The sequence below is a fragment of the Bos grunniens genome, chromosome 17 (assembly GCF_055505025.1).
Source record: "Bos grunniens cultivar Pamir isolate PY7600 chromosome 17, Bosgru_T2T1.0, whole genome shotgun sequence".
NCBI classification, from domain to species: domain Eukaryota; kingdom Metazoa; phylum Chordata; class Mammalia; order Artiodactyla; family Bovidae; genus Bos; species Bos grunniens.
Window position 1 is genome coordinate 4274100 of NC_141181.1, and position 20329 is coordinate 4294428.

The 20329-nt window shown below is 42.5% G+C and overlaps 1 protein-coding gene across 12 annotated transcripts in view; it reads right to left on the bottom strand.

The window, feature by feature from the left end:
* The window catches only part of TMEM131L (transmembrane 131 like), a 173506-nt gene that overhangs the window by 67800 nt on the left and 85377 nt on the right, over nucleotides 1-20329 (bottom strand). For all 12 annotated transcript variants that reach the window (XM_086345878.1, XM_086345886.1, XM_086345876.1 and 9 more), the window contains 4 exons: nucleotides 16717-16785; nucleotides 11784-11907; nucleotides 10670-10786; nucleotides 9712-9822 (listed from right to left, as the gene is read on the bottom strand). In XM_086345878.1, the coding sequence (XP_086202004.1) occupies nucleotides 9712-9822; nucleotides 10670-10774 (216 nt within the window). In that variant the 5' untranslated portion in view covers nucleotides 10775-10786; nucleotides 11784-11907; nucleotides 16717-16785. The remainder of the gene's footprint in view (nucleotides 1-9711; nucleotides 9823-10669; nucleotides 10787-11783; nucleotides 11908-16716; nucleotides 16786-20329) is intronic.

The window sequence follows — 20329 nt, forward strand, 5'->3', positions numbered from 1 at the left end:
AAAAAAAAAAAAGACTCCTTTCATAACTTTGTCAATAGCTGAAATTGCACCTTCTTGCTTTTTAAGGTGATTTATTCAGTCCTTAGGGAGGCCTGGCACACTGCAGTTCACGACTGAACAAAAACAATTCAATCCTCAAGCATTTATTTACTACAAGTTATCTGATGAGGCTGAGGCTCTGTGCCAGGTGATAAAAAAAAATTCTGATTAGAACATGATTGCTGCTCCTACGGTGCTTATAATCTTAGTGAAGGAAAACACACACCAAAAAAACCTTCCAGCATATTATTCTTGCTACGACTGGGGTCTCTCATGTTTTTCAGTAAGGAGCTAATCAATTTTCCCAGGAGGCAAAAAAGGGACCAAGCAAATGCTGAGTTAATAGAGCGACCAGGAAACTGTTCCAGAACACTGTTGAGCTCTGCCGAGAGAACAGACACTTCAGAGCTGCAGGGGCTGATGGGTGGGGCGGGGGGGGAAGAACGCCCCTGGCTTGGGGGTCAGGGTTATACCACACCCACACCTCTGGGTATCTTCCTGGGCTCCACCAGGATCCCTCCTGGCTGCTACTTGCCAATCCTCTATCTCTTCCGAACTCCCATCCCACTGAGTCATTTTCACTGGAGGCTTCAATGAAAAAAAAATTTTTTTTAATAAAGCAGTTTCTTTGCTTTAAAAGCTGTATTCTGAGATAGGTAGGTAATGCAATATATTTTCCTAACATACAGTAATAACTCTCCAGAGTTGGACAGCCTAATGTTATTATGTTAAAAAAAAAAAAAGATAACTTTTATCAGGCAAATTAGTGTTATTAAAAACATTATGATTCTACCCAGACTGTTAGGAATTCTTAACTATCACACCCAGAAAAGCTGTGTATTTCATTTAACTAATTATGTAAGATCTCAGGAAAACACGGCAGCTACTGAGCCCTTTAACCTTTCCCTGTTTTTATTTTCCAGCTCCAGATCCTCGTTCAGACCTTTGCAACTGGTGAGTGAGAAACACGCCCCTTTCCACTTCTCCGTCAAACTGTGGCTGGAGCCGTTCCTCGCCTCCTCCCAGCAGAGTTTACAGCTTCCCTTGCGCACGGCCACCCTCACTTGACAGGGATCAGCACCTCGGCGGCAGCAGCGAGGCACAGGACAGCACTTGGGGCGCCCCCCACGCCCCCCCACCCCCGCCCAGCCTGGCCCCGTGGCCCAGCCCACACCTGTCCCGCCGGGGGGGCAGGGGGCAGGCCCGGGGCCCGGCGGCGCGCCCAAGCCAGCCTGCGCCAGGCTTAAACGGGCAGGAACGCCAGGGCTGAGGTACATTAGATACCACCCAGAAGATCCAGAAATAATCTCCCCTTTACACAATCTAGTAACAGGACGCTGTGCCGGGAGGACGGCTCCCACCACACACACAGGAGAGCTCAGCAAGGAGGTGAGGACACGTGCCCCTTGCTCCCAGTGCTGAGGCGCTGGTGCCCAGCTCTAATGTTTCACTCCTCTGGTTTCCTGCGCTTTCTTAAAATTACGCTATAATTTATCATCATCACAATCTCCCTTTGAGAGAATTCAATACTATGATACCATCTTAGGACACACATATAAAGAAAAAGCACTTTTACTCGGTGGGAACTGTGTGTCATTGGTTTCCCTTTAAAGCCTCTCCGTTTCCCATACTGCCTTATAATTCCATCTTTGACAATAAATATTATTTTACAGTGATTCCAATAATAATTATTTAACTCTCTGAGACAACGTCATTGTTATAGGGGCCTTATATGCCAGATTCTAAGAGAATGCTAATTTTAAATTCTTTTTTGCTCAAATAAATCACTAAAAAGTTTCTCAAATCTCAATGGCTTGGATCCAAAACAACATTAAAGAAAAACGTTAAAAAAATTGAACTTCTTGGGAGTTTCCTGGTGGTCCAGTGGTTAAGACTCTGTGCTTCGACTGCAGGCGGCAAGTGTAAGCCGTGGTCCGGGAACCAAGATCCCACACGCCGCATGGCACAGCCAAAAACCAAATGAATAAAAACAGAACTTCCTGCTTTTTCGTTAGCCTAACACAACTCTATTTACATATTACATCCCACTATATACTTTCTAGTTATAATCACAGAATGCAGTCTAGCTTATATTTTTTGCTTGCAGACATTTCTACATAGCATTATAACTGTAATTTGGAACAATGACTTAATATTGTACTATGCTGACACACTTAAATTTATCACACCCTTTCCCCACGTTTGAGCCTTTAAGCTGTTTCTACTGTTTTTGCCATTATATAAATGCTGCAAAAAAATTTTTATCCGCATTTATCTTTCCTGGAACATCAATTACGAAGTCAACAATATGAAAATCATTACCTGGGGAAAAATTTAAAGCAAACTCAGCCGGGACTGCCAATCCTAGCTGTGTCCTCAACCTCCACCAAGTAACCTAAACTCTAAGACCATTCTACAATTTCTAAAATAAGAATTTTAATACCACCTGCCCTGGTACTAAATCTGTAGAAGGTCATCTGGTTGATGTGGTGAAAAGGTGAACTTACACAAATCTTAGATATTATGTCGAGGTGATGTGCTATTTGGGGCTCTTAACTCGGATGCCCACTGACTCATCTACCTATTAAAAACTCTGGGGGCTGCCCTCAATGTACTAACTGCTGAGCTGATGCTGAGATTATAAAAACGAAGAAGAGACAGGCCTGGGCCCAGAGAGCCTCGTGGTAGAGCAGGGGAAGGAGGCAGCCCAGGAACCTCAATGTTGAAGCAGGCTTGAACCACGTGTCGAGGGACCTGAGCAGACATTGGCCCGGGGATCTGGGAAGGGGTGGCTGAACTGGGTCTCAAAGGATGGAAACAGAAGGATAACTGGAGTTAGAATGGGAAAAAAGCTTGTGAATGGGGAGACTGCTTGGAGAAAGGGATGACAAGGGCTGCAAGCAAGAGTGGTTTATGAGGCCAAAGCTGAGAAGAGCAGGGGTATCTCTGAGGATGGAGAAGACGCTGGACCTGGGGGATAAAGGGCCCCAGGTGCCAAGCCAGGATGCTTGTGCTGGGTCCTGCAAACAACGGGGACCCAGCGATGCAGTGACCAGGGAGAAGAGCTCTGTTTAAGGAGACATCACCAGGCCGTGTGGCGGGTGCACTGGAGGCAGGAAAGCCTGACCACAGAATGATCCAGGTGCCAAACGCGGACAAGACTGCAACAAAGCGGAGCGGCCTGGGAATCTCACTTAAACCCACTCACAGTGACACCTTGTCCACCAGGAATGCTCGCTCAATAAAGGTCAAAACAAATAAAAGAGGAGGACCAAAGGAAAAGGCAACTAACTCCCTGTGTCGGCTGCCTGTCTTCCCCCAGAGCAGCTGCAATGTGCACCCTCCTGTCCCCTGAGCTCAGCCACTGCTAGAGAACTCCCGGCCAGCACCAATTTAGACAGAACACCAATCACACAAACACTCTTGGCTTCAGCATTAGAGAGTGAGCTATTTAATCCAATTTGACTGAGCAGGAAAAATGCAAAAGTCAGATATGAATGGACACACACAAAAAGGGCCAGAATGAGCTCAATACTACAAGAAAAAATTAGACAACCTAACAATTTTTCATGGGCACCCTAGTTTATTCCACAGGATGAACACATTTTTTTTTTTGTTATTCCAGAAAATAAACAGATCTTAAACTCAGGATTCATATTAAGAGGGCAGAACCAATTATAATCTACATGACATTATACATATTCACACTATTTTCCCCCCATTCACAGAAATAAGATCATCAGTTCAGTTGCTCAGTTGTGTCCAAGTGTTTGCCACTCCATGGACTGCAGCATGCCAGGCCTCCCCGTCTATCACCAACTCCTGGAGCTTGATCAAACTCACGTCCCTCAATTCGGTGATGCCATCCAACCATCTCATCCTCTGTCATCCCCTTCTCCTCCTGCCTTCAATCTGTCCCAGCATCAGGATCTTTTCCAATGAGTCAGTTCTTCGCATCAGGTGGCCAAAGTATTGGAGTTTCAGCTTCAGCATCAGCCCTTCCAATGAATATTCAGGACTGATTTCCTTTAGGATGGACTGGCTGGATCTCCTTGCAGTCCAAGGGACTCTCAAAAGAGTCTTCTCCAACACCGCAGTTCAAAAGCATCAATTCTTTGGTGCTCAGCTTCCTTTATGGTCCAACTCTCACATCCATACATGACTACTGGAAAAATTATAGCTTTGACTAGACAGACCTTTGTTGGCAAAGTAATGTCTCTGCTTCTTAATATGCTGTCTAGGTTGGTCTAGCTTTTCTTCCAAAGAGCAAGCATCTTTTAATTTCATGGCTGCAGTCACCATCTGCAGTGATTTCGGAGTCCAAGAAAATAAAGTCAATCACTGTTTCCCCATCTATTTGCCGTGAAGTGATGGAACCAGACCACCTTACCTGCCTCCTGAGAAATCTGTACGCACCTCAAGAGGTAACAGTTAGAACTAGGCATGGAACAACAGACTAGCTCCAAACTGGGACGGAAGTACGTCAACTGTATACTGTCACCCTGCTTATTTAACTTACATACAGAGGACATCATGCAAAATGCTGGGCTGAATGAAGCACAAGCTGGAATCGAGATTGCTGAGAAAAATATCAATAACCTTAGATATGCAGATGACACCACCTTTATGGCAAAAAGCAAAAAAAGTAAAGAGCCTCTTGATGAAAGAGGAGAGTGGAAAAGCTGGCTTAAAGCTCAACATTCAAATAAGATCATATGGACATATTTTATTTGACCATTTTCCCTAAATGCACACTCTTTTAAGAAAGGAGGACGGAATATGAAACAAAACCCTTTTCAGGGTACTTAATTATACTCTGTGAGCTGAGGTTGGGCTCTGTCCTGGGGGTTTTACAAATGCTCGTTTAACAATCCAGCAGGATAAAGTGGGCTCAGTGGAAAGCTCAGTGGAAAGCTCTGCTTTCAGGCCTGGAAGCAGACTGAGGAAGATCAGCTTCTGCTTTCATGGATGTAGTTAATTTTTCCTCCAGTTTGTATCTGTAAAATAAATCCTTTTTTTTTTTTTTTTTTAATTTCCCTGGTTGTCCAGTGTATAAGCATCTGCCTGGGGACACGAGTTTGTCACGAGTTTGATCCCTGATCCGAGAAGATTCCACATGCCTTGGGGCGACTAAGCCTGCTCACCACAACTGCTGGGCCCAGGTGCTGAGACTCCTGAAGCCCATGCACCTAGCACCCACGCTCCCCAACCACAGAGGCCACCAAAACGAGATGCCCGCATGCCAAACAGAGAGCACCCCTCTCCTCACTGCGACCAGAGAAAGCCCGAGTGCGGCAGCAAAGACCCAGCACAGACGGAAAGTAATCTGTTAATTTTAAAAATCAAATGAATCCATGATTTTTAAAGTAGCATGATGTAAACTTGATTTTGTAATAGCTGACTACATCTTTTAGAAGCTTGGAAGATACGACCAAGTACCGCCAGTCCCTCCAAGTGAGGCAGTGTGCGGTAAGCTACAAGGAAAAGTGAGCCGACGTGTTCTGACTGCAGAAACTTCTAGCTGCTGCCTTAGGAAGCAAGTTTAAGTGTGAGCAAAGACCCTATCTAAAAGATCCAGGACATATTCCTTTCTGCCTAAACCCTGCTCTTTAGCTTCTTTCCACCAGATACGCTTTCCCACTCCATGCTGAAAAAGATGCAATTGTGAGCAATCCCTCCCACAAGTCCTAGCCCTCCGAGAGAAATGACTTCCCCAACTCGGCACCCACCCCAGATGATGGGTTCTGGACAACAGGAAGGAAGGAGACAAGAACAGGACAGAAAGAACATCAAAATAAAGACACTCCTTCCTGAGAAAGGACAGCTGGCAATCGTCCATCCATTTAAAACAATACAAAGACATTTTATGTCTGTGGTTCAAAGGTAAAAATATTGTAAAAAATAAATTTTGTAGGCTTTTTTGTTTCCCAGTGTATGTAGTAAGCCTTAAAAAAAGACTTTAAAATTTCTTTTTCTGAATCACCATAAAAATGAAAGAAATTTAGTAACTGACTTTTAAGAGAATTTTTTTAATATTTAGATCTCTGAATACTGGGCTCTAACAGAAGATCAGAACAAAAAAACTGAGCTTTATGTACAAACTCTTGAAATGTATTCTACATTGTCACATCACAAGAGCAGGGTCACTGTGCCGTGTTCACTGCTCTAACATTTCCTGGAACATTCGAGAGTGATAGCTAACAACTCTCTGCTGACTGATGGAGCAGCCTCAGAAAGTGACTTTACTAAACTCACAGATCCCAGTACAGATGAAACGGAAGGAGAGACTCTACTGCTGAGAATGGAGTCGAAGCTGACAGGTGCAAGGAAGAGCCGAGACAACCCAGTGGGGGAAGAACTGTCTGTTCCCCAGAGGTACTGGAGCACCGGAAACGCACGTGGAGAGAATGAACTCGGAACCCAAGCTCACGGCCCACACTAAAACGAAGCCAAAACGGGCCACAGACCTCACTGCAGGAGGCGAACTGTAAACTCTCAGAAGAAGACAGGAGTAAATCTTCAAAACCCTGAGCCTTGCTAGATATGACACTAAAAGCATAAACGACTAAATAAAAAATAAGTAAACTGGAGTTCATAAAAATTAAAAATAAAAAGACAACCTACAGAATAGAAGAAAATATTTACAAATTGTGTCCCCGATGGAAGTCCAATATCTAGAATATACGAAGAACACTTACATCTCAACAATAAAAACGAAAACCCAATTTAAAAACGGGCAAAGGATTTGAATACACATGTCTCCAAAGAAGATATACACATTACCAAAAAGCACATGAAAAGATGCTCAACATCATTAGTCATTAAGGAAATGCAAATAAAAACCACATGAGATACCACTTCACGCCCACTAGGATGGCTATAAAAAAAAAACAAAACAAAAAACAGTAAAAAAAAAAAAAAACAAGCCTTGGCAAAGCTGCAAAGAAACTGGAATCCTTGTATATTGTGGTGACATTATAAAACAATGGAACCACTCTGAAAACAGTCTGATGATTCCTCAAAATGTTAGACACAGAATTAACATGTGAGCCAGCAAAGGTTTACATCTACATATAAACCAAGAGAATAGAAGACATACATCCACACAAACTTGTCTGTGAATGTTCACTGAAACATTATTCATAATAGTCAAAATAATGAAAATGAATTAAATGTCCACCAACTGATAATGTTTAAACAAACTGTGGAATATGTCTATACAACAGTATAGTATTTGGCAATAAAAAGGAAGGAGATTGATGCCATGAATGAAACTTGAAAACATTTTGCTAAATGAAAGAAGCCAGTCACAAAAGACCACACAATTCACTTGCACGAAATGTCCAATACAGACAGATCTATACAGACAGAAGGCACAGCAGTGGTTGCCAGGGACTAAGGCAGCGAAAACGTTCTAAAATTGGGTTGTGAGATCGGGGTGATGGTTGCACAATTCCGTGAGGGATCGGGAGGCACTTTAAGTGGCTGAATTTTGTGGGATGTGAATTATATGTTAGTAAGAGCTATTAAATATAAACAAAAAGGGAAAAAAGAAACAGAAAAGTTTCACACCAGCTAGAGCAGAAACATAAACCAAGAAAAGCCACTGCTGTGCTGGGCCACAGGGCAGGGAGCAACAGCCACTGCTCCTGATTGTGAGGTGGGGAACCTGCAGCGCCTTCCTGGGCCCCTCTGACGGCAGGCTCAGGCTGGGCCGGGGACAGGCAGAAAGCCGAGTCAGGGGGCCCTGTCTTCATGGGGCTTAATTCCTCAGAGGGAAGGAGAGACTGGGTATGGGATCATCTCAAGGGATATGAGTCCTAACGGGAAAGAACACAGCTGTACTGAAGTCTGACCAAGGTCCGAGCAGAATGGGAGAGGCAGCAAAGTCCCAGGAGCGCCCCGGTGAGAAAGGAGGGGTGACGCGCAGGCGCACGCCGGGACGCCGGGGAGGGGCGTCTGGGCACGTGGCAGGACCAGCCTGAGCGCAGAGGCGGGGAGAGGCCCACGCGGGCGGGGAGGACTGCGCCAGGCTTTCCAGAGACAGCCCGTGCCGCTCGGGAAGGGGACTGGAAAGGCCCAAGCAGGCACTGGGGACCAAGGAAGGGGCTGCTGTGATGCCCAGATGACGAAGGCCCGGATGTGGGGAAGGGCAGAGGGCGTCAAAGGAAGGCTGGGCTCTGCCAGACACAGCGGATGACAGGCAAGCTCTCACCGAACCAAGGCCTCTCTCCGAGGCCCCTAACACCATGTATCCTTTAATCAACTCCATTAACTGAGGAGATCTGAACACTCGCCTTGCTTTTAATGCTTTTATCACCACTAGCACGGCACCAGGCATTCAGAGCTCTCACTCGCAGTCAGCAGAGAAACCTGGCCCATCTCACTCCCCCATCTCCCGCCACCAAAGGACAGCCCCAAGATAAGGCTGAAAGTGCTCACAGGAAAAGCCCTTGCTGTCAGCACATGCAAACTGAACTTTCTCCAGGCCTCCCAAGCCCTTAACAGAATGCAGGTCAGATCAGCGCAGTCTCTGGCCTAAAACCTTTCAGTACAGTCCACTGGTTTGGGGACTTACAGCAAATCCAAATTTGCAAATTAAATCTTCCTTACAATTCTGAGGAAGGGCTATTTCATTTTATAAAAAATGAAAATAGTAGTAATATTTTAAATCCCTAAGAATAACATATTTCGTGGCAAACTGCCCAGACATTACAAGTAAATTAATTTTTTTTGTCTCCCCACTGGAATGAGAGCTCCATTGAGACAGAAGTGCCAGACCATTACCTGGCCGAGAGCAGAGGCTCAGTGAGGCAGATGGTGAAGGAAAGCCTGGATACAGAGACCTACAGAAGTCCAAGCAGTGGGCTTTATTTACTCATTAGAAGAAAGAGCAGTGTAGTAGTAAGTAGTAGTAGCAGTAAGGAAGTAGTAGTAAGTAGTATATAAGGAGTAACATATATTCATAATATGTTGAGTCAAGAGCTTTTGGAATGTCAACAGTTGTCCACACAAAGAAATATAAATAATCAAAGGGAAAAATGGACAACCCTATAAGCTATTCATGAAATGTATATTAAAAGAATTTTAAGGTACCATTACATATACCTACTAAGACATGGGAAACCCTTCTTTCTGGTGAGCCACACCCAGGCAGGACTGGAGGCAGGTGGGGAGGGAAGATATTTGCAGGAATGTCATTAGTGGGGACCAGGGAGGGTCTGGCTTCCTGAAGAGCACTCTGGCAAGATTAACAAGCTGTACAGAACAGTGCACAGTCTTTAACTACAGAATCCTTTTTAAAAAATACACCCCAACAAAACAGGTAGTCCAAAAGAAAACCAAAGAAAGCTGTAAAATACGTACACCTGCTAATGACCACAATGAAAACCGGGACCCACTGCAGATGACCAACAGGGCTGAGCAACTACGAAATATCAGCACCATGAAGTACACAGCCATTACAAAGGAGTACACGGACTCCTCTGACACTTTACACACGCATGTTATTTCCCTATGTACCAGGATTTTCCCCAAGAGCAGAACACGTTAAAAATCCCAATTCTGACTATGTAAAAAGGGCTGTTTGTCCTCTTCATCAGACACCAAAATGTAGAGGCTCCAAAGTTGGGTGTTTACCAGCATTCAAAATAAAGGTACTACTAAAATCACCTGTGTTTGAGAAAGCTGAACAGTCTGGACCTGTGGAAGCAGAAAGTAAGCATTCGGAAGCTGCTCTGCAGACCCTTTTGCAGACATTACGCGAGTACCAAATCCAGATACCTGCAGAAAAAGAAAAAAACAAAAAAACTGAGTTTCAAAACACATTTGACACAACACTGAAATACTTTTCCAAAGGAAATTTGTGTTCCTCAACTTGGCCTTCAAGACTATCCAATTATTATACTTATCTTTGTCTACTTAAAAAATTGCAACAAAAGTTGCTGTATTTAAGCTCAGTGTTTCTCACTGTAGCAAATCTTTACAGAAATAGACAGCTCTTCTGAATGGGACAAAAGTTTAATGGAATTTAGTTAGACTTAGCCACAAAAATGCTAGGTCTTGGCACTTAAATGAAAGATGTCACAGATACCACTTAAGATAAAGATTTCTGACTGTTTTTGTGAATAAATAGACTCCTGTCCTTCGCTCCCCGCCCCTGCCACCCCACCTACCCGGGCTTTGCTAGAACAAGGAGCCCCTGAGGACTGGCCTCCAAGCCCACAACCCTCTCCCAACAAGCAGAAACAGTCCTGAGCCCAGCAGAGGAGGGGGCAAAATTTCCAGAGGCACTCACAGCCCCCAGCCCTGGACTGCTTGAGGTGGAGGGCGTGAGCTTTGAAACCCCACTATATTTCACACTAGAAAACTGTGCAATGCATTTCTCTGCTTTGTTCCATCACCTCTCAAGACCCAAGGTGCGTTCCAGCCCTGCACTCTGCAGGATGGACAGCGGCCCGTGACAGTGGAAGGAGGCAGGCTGCTGAGCTGAACACCAACTAAGCAGCCTTACATTTGAATGACACAAACCAGGGGGTGACATTTCCAAAAGGCTTTTTTTCCTTTAATACCCAAACACCTTCATTAAATCAGCAGCCAAATTATATGACCAAAAGAAAAAGCTACTTACATGATAAGAGAGGACTCCGTGTGAGGAGGTATTAATAAATAAGGAACTTTCAATGCTTCCTTCTTCAGTGGGTAAGAAAATAATTCTGAAGGAAGTTTTCCCCATTGCTGGAATTACCTGAAAGAAAGGCACTTCATTAACCACTTGGAATGGCCCTTCTTTGATAAATTATCTTTCACAGATTTCTTTTTTTTACAATTCCAGATATTGGCATATTCTTGCACCCTCGATTTATACATATCATGGATCCCTGAGAACATCCATACAGATCAACACCCAAAAATCTAACAGAAAATATCAGAAATACCGTGGACTTAGGGCAAGACCACTCTCAACCAGCTGGAGTCATGTGTCCCACATCTTTTCTCTTCCCTCCTCTTCCTCATCCTCGTGTTCAAGGGCCAGTATCTACACGGTTCTTTTTCTACTTAAGTAAACAGAACCACCAGTATACAAATATGCTGCTGCTTAATAAAAGCCAGGACGGCACTCATCTGGACGGAGTGCGATGAACAAGATACCAGGCTCCCCCTTACACCACTTCCTGAGTCCCAGTATTATTTTTAAGAAGCGGGTATCACAGAGACATAGTAAGGAAAATAAATAAACTCTACTAGGAACCTGGATTTTCATTAAAAATTAAAGGTAAACTGAATTACTAAAATTAAAACTATTGGAAGACAAGGGTTTGGAGCTCTGTGTTGATGCAAATGAGCTTCACAAGGAACCACTCACTCTCTCTTAGACCTATACTAAGAAAACAGTCTAGTAGGCTGGCCGGGTAAAAAGATCACCACTATAAACTTGACTAGTTACTACATGCTTCAGCATTTGTAGCCATCATGAGATAAGCAATATTAAGTTTCTTTAACTACGAAAAAGTCATATTGAATATACATGCTTTTCTTTCCACTTGAATATCAACAACCACAAAATTATGAATCTGAACAACTGAAAAAATAAATGCTAAAGCAAACACACAGAAGGAAAGAGCTTGGGTAGCAGAAAACGGAGAGACAGGCAGCAGAAAGTAAAAAAAAACTGCAGGCCAAAGAAAGCAAGAACAGCTGGCAGCCCGCCACAGCTTAGCTTCCAAGAGCTGGTCTACACTCACCCTGCAGTGAACAGGAGGCACATGGAAATGTCTCGCGGCTGTAAACACGGAATTCACTACAACCTCACTCTCCCTGCTTGGGTTATAAGCATAGAGAATCTTTGCTGCAGGCTGTCCCAGGAACCTAGGAGGGGAAAGAGAAGAAAATGCCAGGGATTGTATGGTTATAAACAAAATATCTAACCATTCACCCACCCATCAATACATATATACATACGTATACACACTCTAACACAGAAAGCTGTTGATCTTCATTACACAGTTAAAAACAATCCTATTGCTAATAGAATGATCCTATTGCTAATTCTATCCACAAAGAGTCCAAAAAACTTTTTTAATTCTTTCTTTTGTAAGACCTTTATGCCAACCCACAGCAGCACCCCACTGATTTTTGTTTTAGAAGAATTCAACCCTCTAGGCCATTAAACAGGCTTCCCAGGTGGCGCTAGTGGTAAAAAACCTGCCTTCTAATGCAGGAGACTTAAGAGACTGGGGTTCGATCCCTGGGTCAGGAAGTTCCCCTGGAGGAGAGCAGAGCAACCCACTCCAGTATGCTTGCTTGGAAAATCCCACAGACAGAGAAGCCTGGCCGGCTACAGTCCAAAGTCGCAAAGAGTCAGACACAACTGAAGCGACTTAGCACGCACAGGCTGTTAAATGCTTGCAAAAACCACCTAGAGGGATCTAGGTACCTGTCTGACATGGTCTCTAATTTGAATGAAAATATATTTAGAAAAGAAACTGTACTCACAGAAAAATCCAATCTTCTTAGGGTTCATTTACTGAGTAATAAATTTAAATAGACTTTTTGTGGGGAATGGATTTTAACTAGCAAAGAGACTTTATTAAGTCTTATAAAAGGAAACTTAATCATTAAACACCATTCTTCTGAGAAAAATGAAAACTCTGCAGCACTTTCTAGCTTTGGCTCTTATCCATTTAAATCATGAGTCTTTCAAAAAACTCTAATGAAAGCTTTGGCTCCTCCATCCAAAATATGCACACAAAAGTTTTATATATACTTTCAAAACTTTCCTTGACCCTCACAGTAAGAGTTTCTGTTCTTCAGCAAATACCCTAATCAGGAGACCCTGATGCCAAATCTTTTCAGCAAAGATCTCTGTCTACAAGGCGGGCTCTCACAAAGAACTGCAAGAGGAAAGGGACTGGTTTCTGGCCCACCTACCTGGAGCTACCTGCAACGTTTCCTGGAATAATTTACTCTGATCCCTACCACCCAATACCAAATTCACTCTAGTTAAGTATTGTGATAAACAGATAGCCAGAAAAAACTTCACTGAAGTCATCTCTAGTTTTAACACCCTCCGTGGCAGAGACCCAAATAGACAGTTCTCATCAGTACGGCCCAGAAATACAACCATATTTCTAAATTCAGCAAAAAATCATCTACACTATATTTGTGTTTCTCTGATTGCGTTCCAATTTCTCTGACATTAAAAATGTATGCTTTAGGAAAAATTAAATGCATACTCTTTCTCTTACAAACAATGGGGTTTTCAAAATACTGTATTTGCCATCAATTCCTTGAAGTTTTTCTTTCAACTTTTCCTCCTACTTTTCATCACAAGTCTTAACTGAAGGCTTAATATGTCCAATATGTATTTTAAAAGTCCTTAACAACCAGTAACAAATAAAATACATATCAGTGTGATCAAAACTTTGATTTTTTTAGAGTGTTCTTAAATAATACAACTAAAAAATGTCTATACTATCATATATAGCAGGTCACCTCAGAAAGCCCTAGCTCAGGAGTACTGGGCTCATTTCTGCCTTTTTCCTCAAATAAATTAAGTAAAAACTTCCATGATTTTGGGTTTTTCAGTGAATAATATGAATCAATCAGCAAAGTTACTAATACTTATCTCATTCACATTGTTGCAATACAAGATTTTTCGTTTCAAAAGACACAAATGTCTCCCAGAGCAACACAAAACTGCCATGTTGCAGAGTCCAGTAGTTATGTCCCCCAGAAACCTCAGCAGACCTAACAGAAAATGCTGGCCAAAACCTAGTTACCACTGTGCTATTTTTATCCTATTTTTTTTTAACTCTATTTTTAAAAGTGTCATGAGGATAAGAATTTGCTTCACAAGTGACAACTGGAAGATACTCTATTAATTTAATACTAGAAAAGAATGATTAAAATTTCTTATGAATGATTAGCACTTTTAATCTCAGGACCAGAAGAATATTAACCCTTAAAATAAACCCTAAGAAGCAGGCAGAGGGTAACAGAATAACATGATCCTGATTCTGTATCCTAGAGAGAAACTAGAGCTGTGAGAAGGGATGAGGTTTGCTCAAGGTCAATGTCAAATAAACAATAGCAAAACTTGACCTAGGGCAGACAAGAAATGAGGAGAACGTGCTGGTTAAAGTGTGTCTAATGCCTTATAATTGGAGAAGACAATGGCACCCCACTCCAGTACTCTTGCCTGGAAAATCCCATGGACGGAGGAGCCTGTTAGGCTGCGGTCCATGGGGTTGCTAAGAGTCGGACCCGACTGAGCGACTTCACTTTGATTTTTCACTTTCATGCACTGGAGGAGGAAATGGCAACCCACTCCAGTGTTCTTGCCTGGAGAATCCCATGGACAGAGGAGCTTGGTGGGCTGCCATCTATGGGGTCGCACAGAGTCGGACACGACTGAAGCAACTTAGCAGCAGCAGCAGCAATGCCTATAAACTGGGCCATTTGTTAGAAGTAAGATAAAACCTGACTAATTTGGGGGGCTGTATTTTGTTATCACTGAATGACTGTTTTAAACTTTAGCAAAAAATAATGTTCCCATAACCATATCCTAGATCTCAGTTATGAGAAAAATAGCAGAGAGCATACTGGCTTAGAAATCAAGGTTTATTACCACTTCTAGGGAAATAACCAACAACCTTGGGGAAAAATGCATTATTTCTCAGCCCAAATATATGAGCATCTATAGTACATGCTCAAATATAGAGATATTTGGAAATAATTCTCTTTCAGATAACACCTATCTCTATCCTCAGTTCAGTTCAGTTCAGTTCAGTCGCTCAGTCATGTCCGACTCTTTGCGACCCCATGAATCGCAGCACGCCAGGCCTCCCTGTCCATCACCAAGTTCACTCAGACTCACGTCCATTGAGTCAGTGATGCCATCCAGCCATCTCATCCTCTGTCGTCCCCTTCTCCTCCTGCCCCCAATCCCTCCCAGCATCAGAGTCTCTTCCAGTGAGTCAACTCTTCGCATGAGGTGGCCAAAGTACTGGAGTTTCAGCTTTAGCATCATTCCTTCCAAAGAAATCCCAGGGCTGATCTCCTTCAGAATGGACTGGTTGGATCTCCTTGCAGTCCAAGGGACTCTCAAGAGTCTTCAACACCACAGTTCAAAAGCATCAATTCTTCTCCCAACCTACCAGGATTGATGTAAGACTCAACTCACAAGAGGTAAGATTGCCTTTTAGAACTGTAAACGACTACATAAACAAAACTGAATCATCCAAAGGCGATCCAAGTCTAAAACTTATTAACGTTTTCACGTCAAAAACTTTAAACATTTCTTTTCAACATGACTTACAGCTATCAGAACCAGAAACTGATGCGCAGTGCTAAGTAACACATGCAGACAATGCATACACCCATCCATGGGCACCGACTGCAGGATTTTTATACTGACAGAGTAAATATACTACAGACAGCCAGTGTCCCATGAACTGGAATTGCTATCACAGTCTAACTGTATTTACTGCTATCCCTCTTATGATATCTACCAATCTATAATATGCAAGTAGGTCCTGCAATAAGAGTTCTCTTAACCATACTTTTGACAGAAGTACAATAATCTCTTGGAAATTGACACTGATGAGGTTTTATTATAAAAACCTCATTCTTTACTTGAGTAAAAATATAAAAATTCAAAAACAAAAAAGCAGACACCTAGAATCTTATAAATACAGCAAATTCCCTTTGCACTTTTATCGCGTCTTCCTCTTATACACTCTCCTTAAAAAGTTCAACAATGTACTTCTAAATTTAAAATTCATTAGTCTTCACTGCAGCTCTGATCTTCTGACGATCAGAAGGAAACCAGACAAAATGAAGGAGGACACGCCAGGCGAGCGCCACTAACTCACCCCAGATGCTCTCCAGCACCACGGTTATTTCACTCACATAACTTTTTTTGCAACTCAAAAAAGTTCTTCATAAAACTGATGTTGCAGGATGCTAAAACAAGCAGTTTTTAATCCTGAAACACTCTTTTACTTCCACCTTGAAACTCTATTAACATGAAACTGAATCTGTTCAGTACAGCAAAATTCTACATCCAGTGAGTGGAACACTTCACATCTTAAACTTCACTACAACCAGCATGAGTCCTGAAGTTCCCGCCTGAGAACAACTTCATCCTTCTCTTCCTTAATTTCTGAGTTCCCAAATCAGTCCCTCACCTGACACTCAGATCACCGCCTTGATCTCATGGCTCCCAACAAGATACTGTAAGGAATTACAGCTTCCACTCCGCCTTCCCCACCTGTTCCCAAAACCCCAATCACAATAACTAACGCAGTACAGTTTTGAATCCCAAAGAACAAGGAGTAGTAAAAACAAGTGCGTAAGTGAACCTAATTTTAAAAATTCAGAAACCATTGATATGTAGTTTTCCATTAAAAAATAGCCTGCTTTATTTCAGAAAAACAAGGATATAATACCACAGACTTAAATTATAACACATATTTATTAAAAACTAAAGAAAGGACTAAAACAATGCTCATACTCTCCTTTTCACAAAAAAGTTCCTTTCAACAAGTTCTAGAAACAGTATCTCTTGATATTATCTATTTAAAATATATTTAGTATCATACATATATAAAAAATATCCTAAAGCAAATAGTTTAAGTAATAAATTGCTAAAAATTATAAGGAGAAAATACTTACTGAACTCCAAAATCTAGAACTGATGGCTGAAAATGTAAGCCTTTTCCACTAAATAGCTTGTCTGAGAAGCTAAAAAGAAAAGAAAACACAGATTAACTTTCATTTGTTATATGCTTTTGTTGAATGCCAAGAGGCTATATACTTACGCTGATAGCTCTCACGAGATATAATTTTACTCCCTAAAACATGAGTTTGAGCTAGATCTTAAATGGTAAAATGTTAACAGTTAAATTATTTAAAGTCTAATATAATTCTACAGCTGCAAAAATTTAAGTCACCAACGTGTGTCTGACTCTCTTGCTACCCCATGGACTGTAGCCCACTAGGCTCCTCTGTCCATGGAATTTTCCAGCAAGAATACTGGAATGGGTTGCCATTTCCTTCTCCAGGGGATCTTCCCAATCAACCAGAGTCTCCTGCTGCATTGGCAGGCGGATGCTACTGATACTACTGAGCCACCAGGGAAGCCCAAGATACTCTTAGATTATGGTTAATACACAGCTTTTATAAGCATTCAGATAAAAAATGGAGATAGATTTAATTCTGATTAGGCTTCATTTCTGGATGAATTCAGGAAACATATCTATTTTCACAAGCCCCAAATCAAGAAAAAAACACAGGGATGCGAGTTGAGGGTAGGGGGCTGGAGAGGGAAGGAGCTCTGCCCTCTACTTTCATTAGACAAGTTATAACAGGAAAAGGACTGGGAGCAAGGGTTGCCCCTTCAGACTGAAACCATCATCAAGTCTGTATCTTTAAGATTAACAAATCAAATAAAATATCACACAACAGGTCATATTTTCAGCAGTTGTCAATCATTATTATGATTTCATTTTCCTTCAGAATCAAAAACCAGAAATTAATATACCCCAAAAGACACATTAAAAATAAGCCATAATGATATATATAAATACATAAAATATAAAAACTACATACAAATATATAGCATATATAATATAAAATATGTGTATCAAGAAACTATTAACTGTCATGTAACTTTTTAAGTAATTTTTTAATCCATTTTAAATCTAGCGGTGTGTACATGTTAATCCCAAACTCCCAATCTATCCCTGCCCACAACCTTCCCCTCTGGTATCCATAACTGTGCTCTGTGAGTCTGCTTCTGTTTCATAAATATTAATAAGTCCATTTGTATCATTTTTTTAAGATTCCCCATATATCATATATTTGTGTTTCTCTGACTTACTTCAGAGTCATACAAGATCTTAAAATCCATGTATTCCAAAAATACTTAGAGGAAGCTCCTAAATGTAGCATACATAGCTGTTTTCAAACAGACAAGTTTTCCCAAATAACAATCTTTCCATTTCCTCTTCCCACAAGTAGCCCTGCGCCGAGCACAATCCAGAGGCTGGAGGAGTGGACATTTGAGCTCCACACCTGCCGGCCCACAGAACTGCCATGACCCGCAGCAGGCCGGCTCCCGACTGTCTTGAAGGTGCAACAGTGCAGAGACCAGAGACCCCGTCTAAACCCTCACCTCACATGAAGGATCCCGACTGCAGCCTCTCCTCCCTCCCCTTTTCTGACTGCATGTAAGCTTCCCTTCCTCCATCCTCTCGCCTTAGAATCCCATCTCTGTTCTCTTATCTGTATCTCCTTTATTCTACATCCAGCATCATCTTTATTAATAATAAAGGTGACACTTCAGTCTCCCATCTGCCAACTTCTTTCCTTGTGTCCATGTCAGGCAGGTAAGAGGTATGCTATTTACTGGGCGTTCTCAAACCCTAAAAGGCCAGGACTAACTCAATGATGTGCTTGCAAAAACAGGCCACAAACACACCCAGCTGCCTCCAGAAATGTTTTGAAAAGCCACAGGAGGCCAATGGTCATAAAGAGTTGCCAACATCAGAGGCACCACAGTCACCCCTTCTACAGACCGAGCTGGCCAGGGCTCAGCATTCCAGAAAGAAAGGAAAACAGGCAACTTCACATGCCAAAAATTACCTTAGAAAAGTCAGGCTAATGTACTAGTAAAAAGTAGAAGAGTCAATGACAGTCTACCTCATGCCTTGCATACTGAAGGCGAATTTATCGTCAAGACTTCACACACAACTTCTGAATGAAGACAAGCTTTGGAGGATTTAAGTAATTCACCCAAGATCACATAGCTACTAAGAGGAAGAGCCAAAACTCCAATGCAGATCTGTCTGGGTCAGAAACATGAACCCTGTACGGAGTTCAAGCCTATCCAAGTTCTTGTGACCTACCCAAGGAGCCAAGGTAGTCTCGCCTGCCAGGAGAGGCAGAGGCTCTGGAGCCGTCACTGTTTAGTACTGAACGAACTGGTCACTTAGTACCGCAATATGAAAACGACGACAGGATCTGCTTACAGTTTTCAGGAGGTTAAAATGAAAGGATGATGCCTTTGCGTCATGCCTGGCACAGAACGCAATACCTATGAGATCGTGTTACCAAGAGGATGACTCTCGTCTAACAGAAAAAGCAATGGCAACAGATGCAGAGGCCAGCTGAGCTTCAGGCAGAGCTGACCCTGGGATTTAGAAGTCCCAAATGGAGCAGCAGTGATTACCTGTGAATAGAACAAGCGAAACAGAAACCTGGGCTGTCTTACACCACAACAGAGTTCACTAAAGCGCACAATCAGGAAGTTCTTCATACCCAGTGAAAGTAAGACATTTAAGAGTCAACCTAAAGCAAAAGGGTGGAAACAGCCATCATTTCTCTAGCTTCAAAGAAGTCAGAGATCTTAGAATGGAGAAATAAAACCATGTCAGTATTTCTTCTAAAAATCACAGAACAGATACATCTTTCTCCTTCAGTCAGTTTTAGCTCAACTGACTTTTACAATCTGGAAACTGGATTAAGTTACACAAACAGAGTGTGGAGCAGGAGAGCCGACTGTGAACCTACAGCAGGGACAGGCACGGGGCCAAAACAGGACAGTGACAGCAACCCGAGGCAAGGCTCGGGGTGTAGGGACCCCCTTGTCCACCCCCACTTTTTCTGCAGACGTCCACCTCCTGCAAAGAGCCATGCCTTCCTCAGCTGCAGGACGTGTGGACAAGAAATTCCACACATGCTTTTATGAAAGAGTGTCTTTACCTAAGAGTATCTGACTTTATCTTCTCTTTTTTTTTTTAAAAAAAAACTTTGGCCATCATTTATCTCTGTATATGAAATAAAGAAACACAGTTCGAAAAAGTGGCTAGTATGAGAGGAAAAAATTGCCCTGGAAATGAGAAGTGAAATGAGAAGGTCCCAGCCAAGAGCTCCTATGTGAAACAAGGCTTGGTCTCCTCGGTCTCCTCCTCAAGGGGGATGGGATGGATGTGCCAAGATCCTTAGAAAAGGGCTCAGGTGTAAATTACATCTAGGAAAATTATATCCATCTGCCAATATCAGGCACACCCTTTAAAAAATCCAGCCCACTAACAGGTATAAAAATGAATTAACTCTAAGCAACTGTTCTGGCCATTCACAGGTGTTATCTAACCAAGGCTCCCATCTTGGGAATAAGCGTCAGGGCTCAGGGGCTGGTTCCAGTCTAGCAGCCCCCTGAGTTCAGAGCACCGGGCTGCAAGGGGTGGGGGGCGCAGCCAGCTCAGAGGAGCCTCCCCTCCAGATC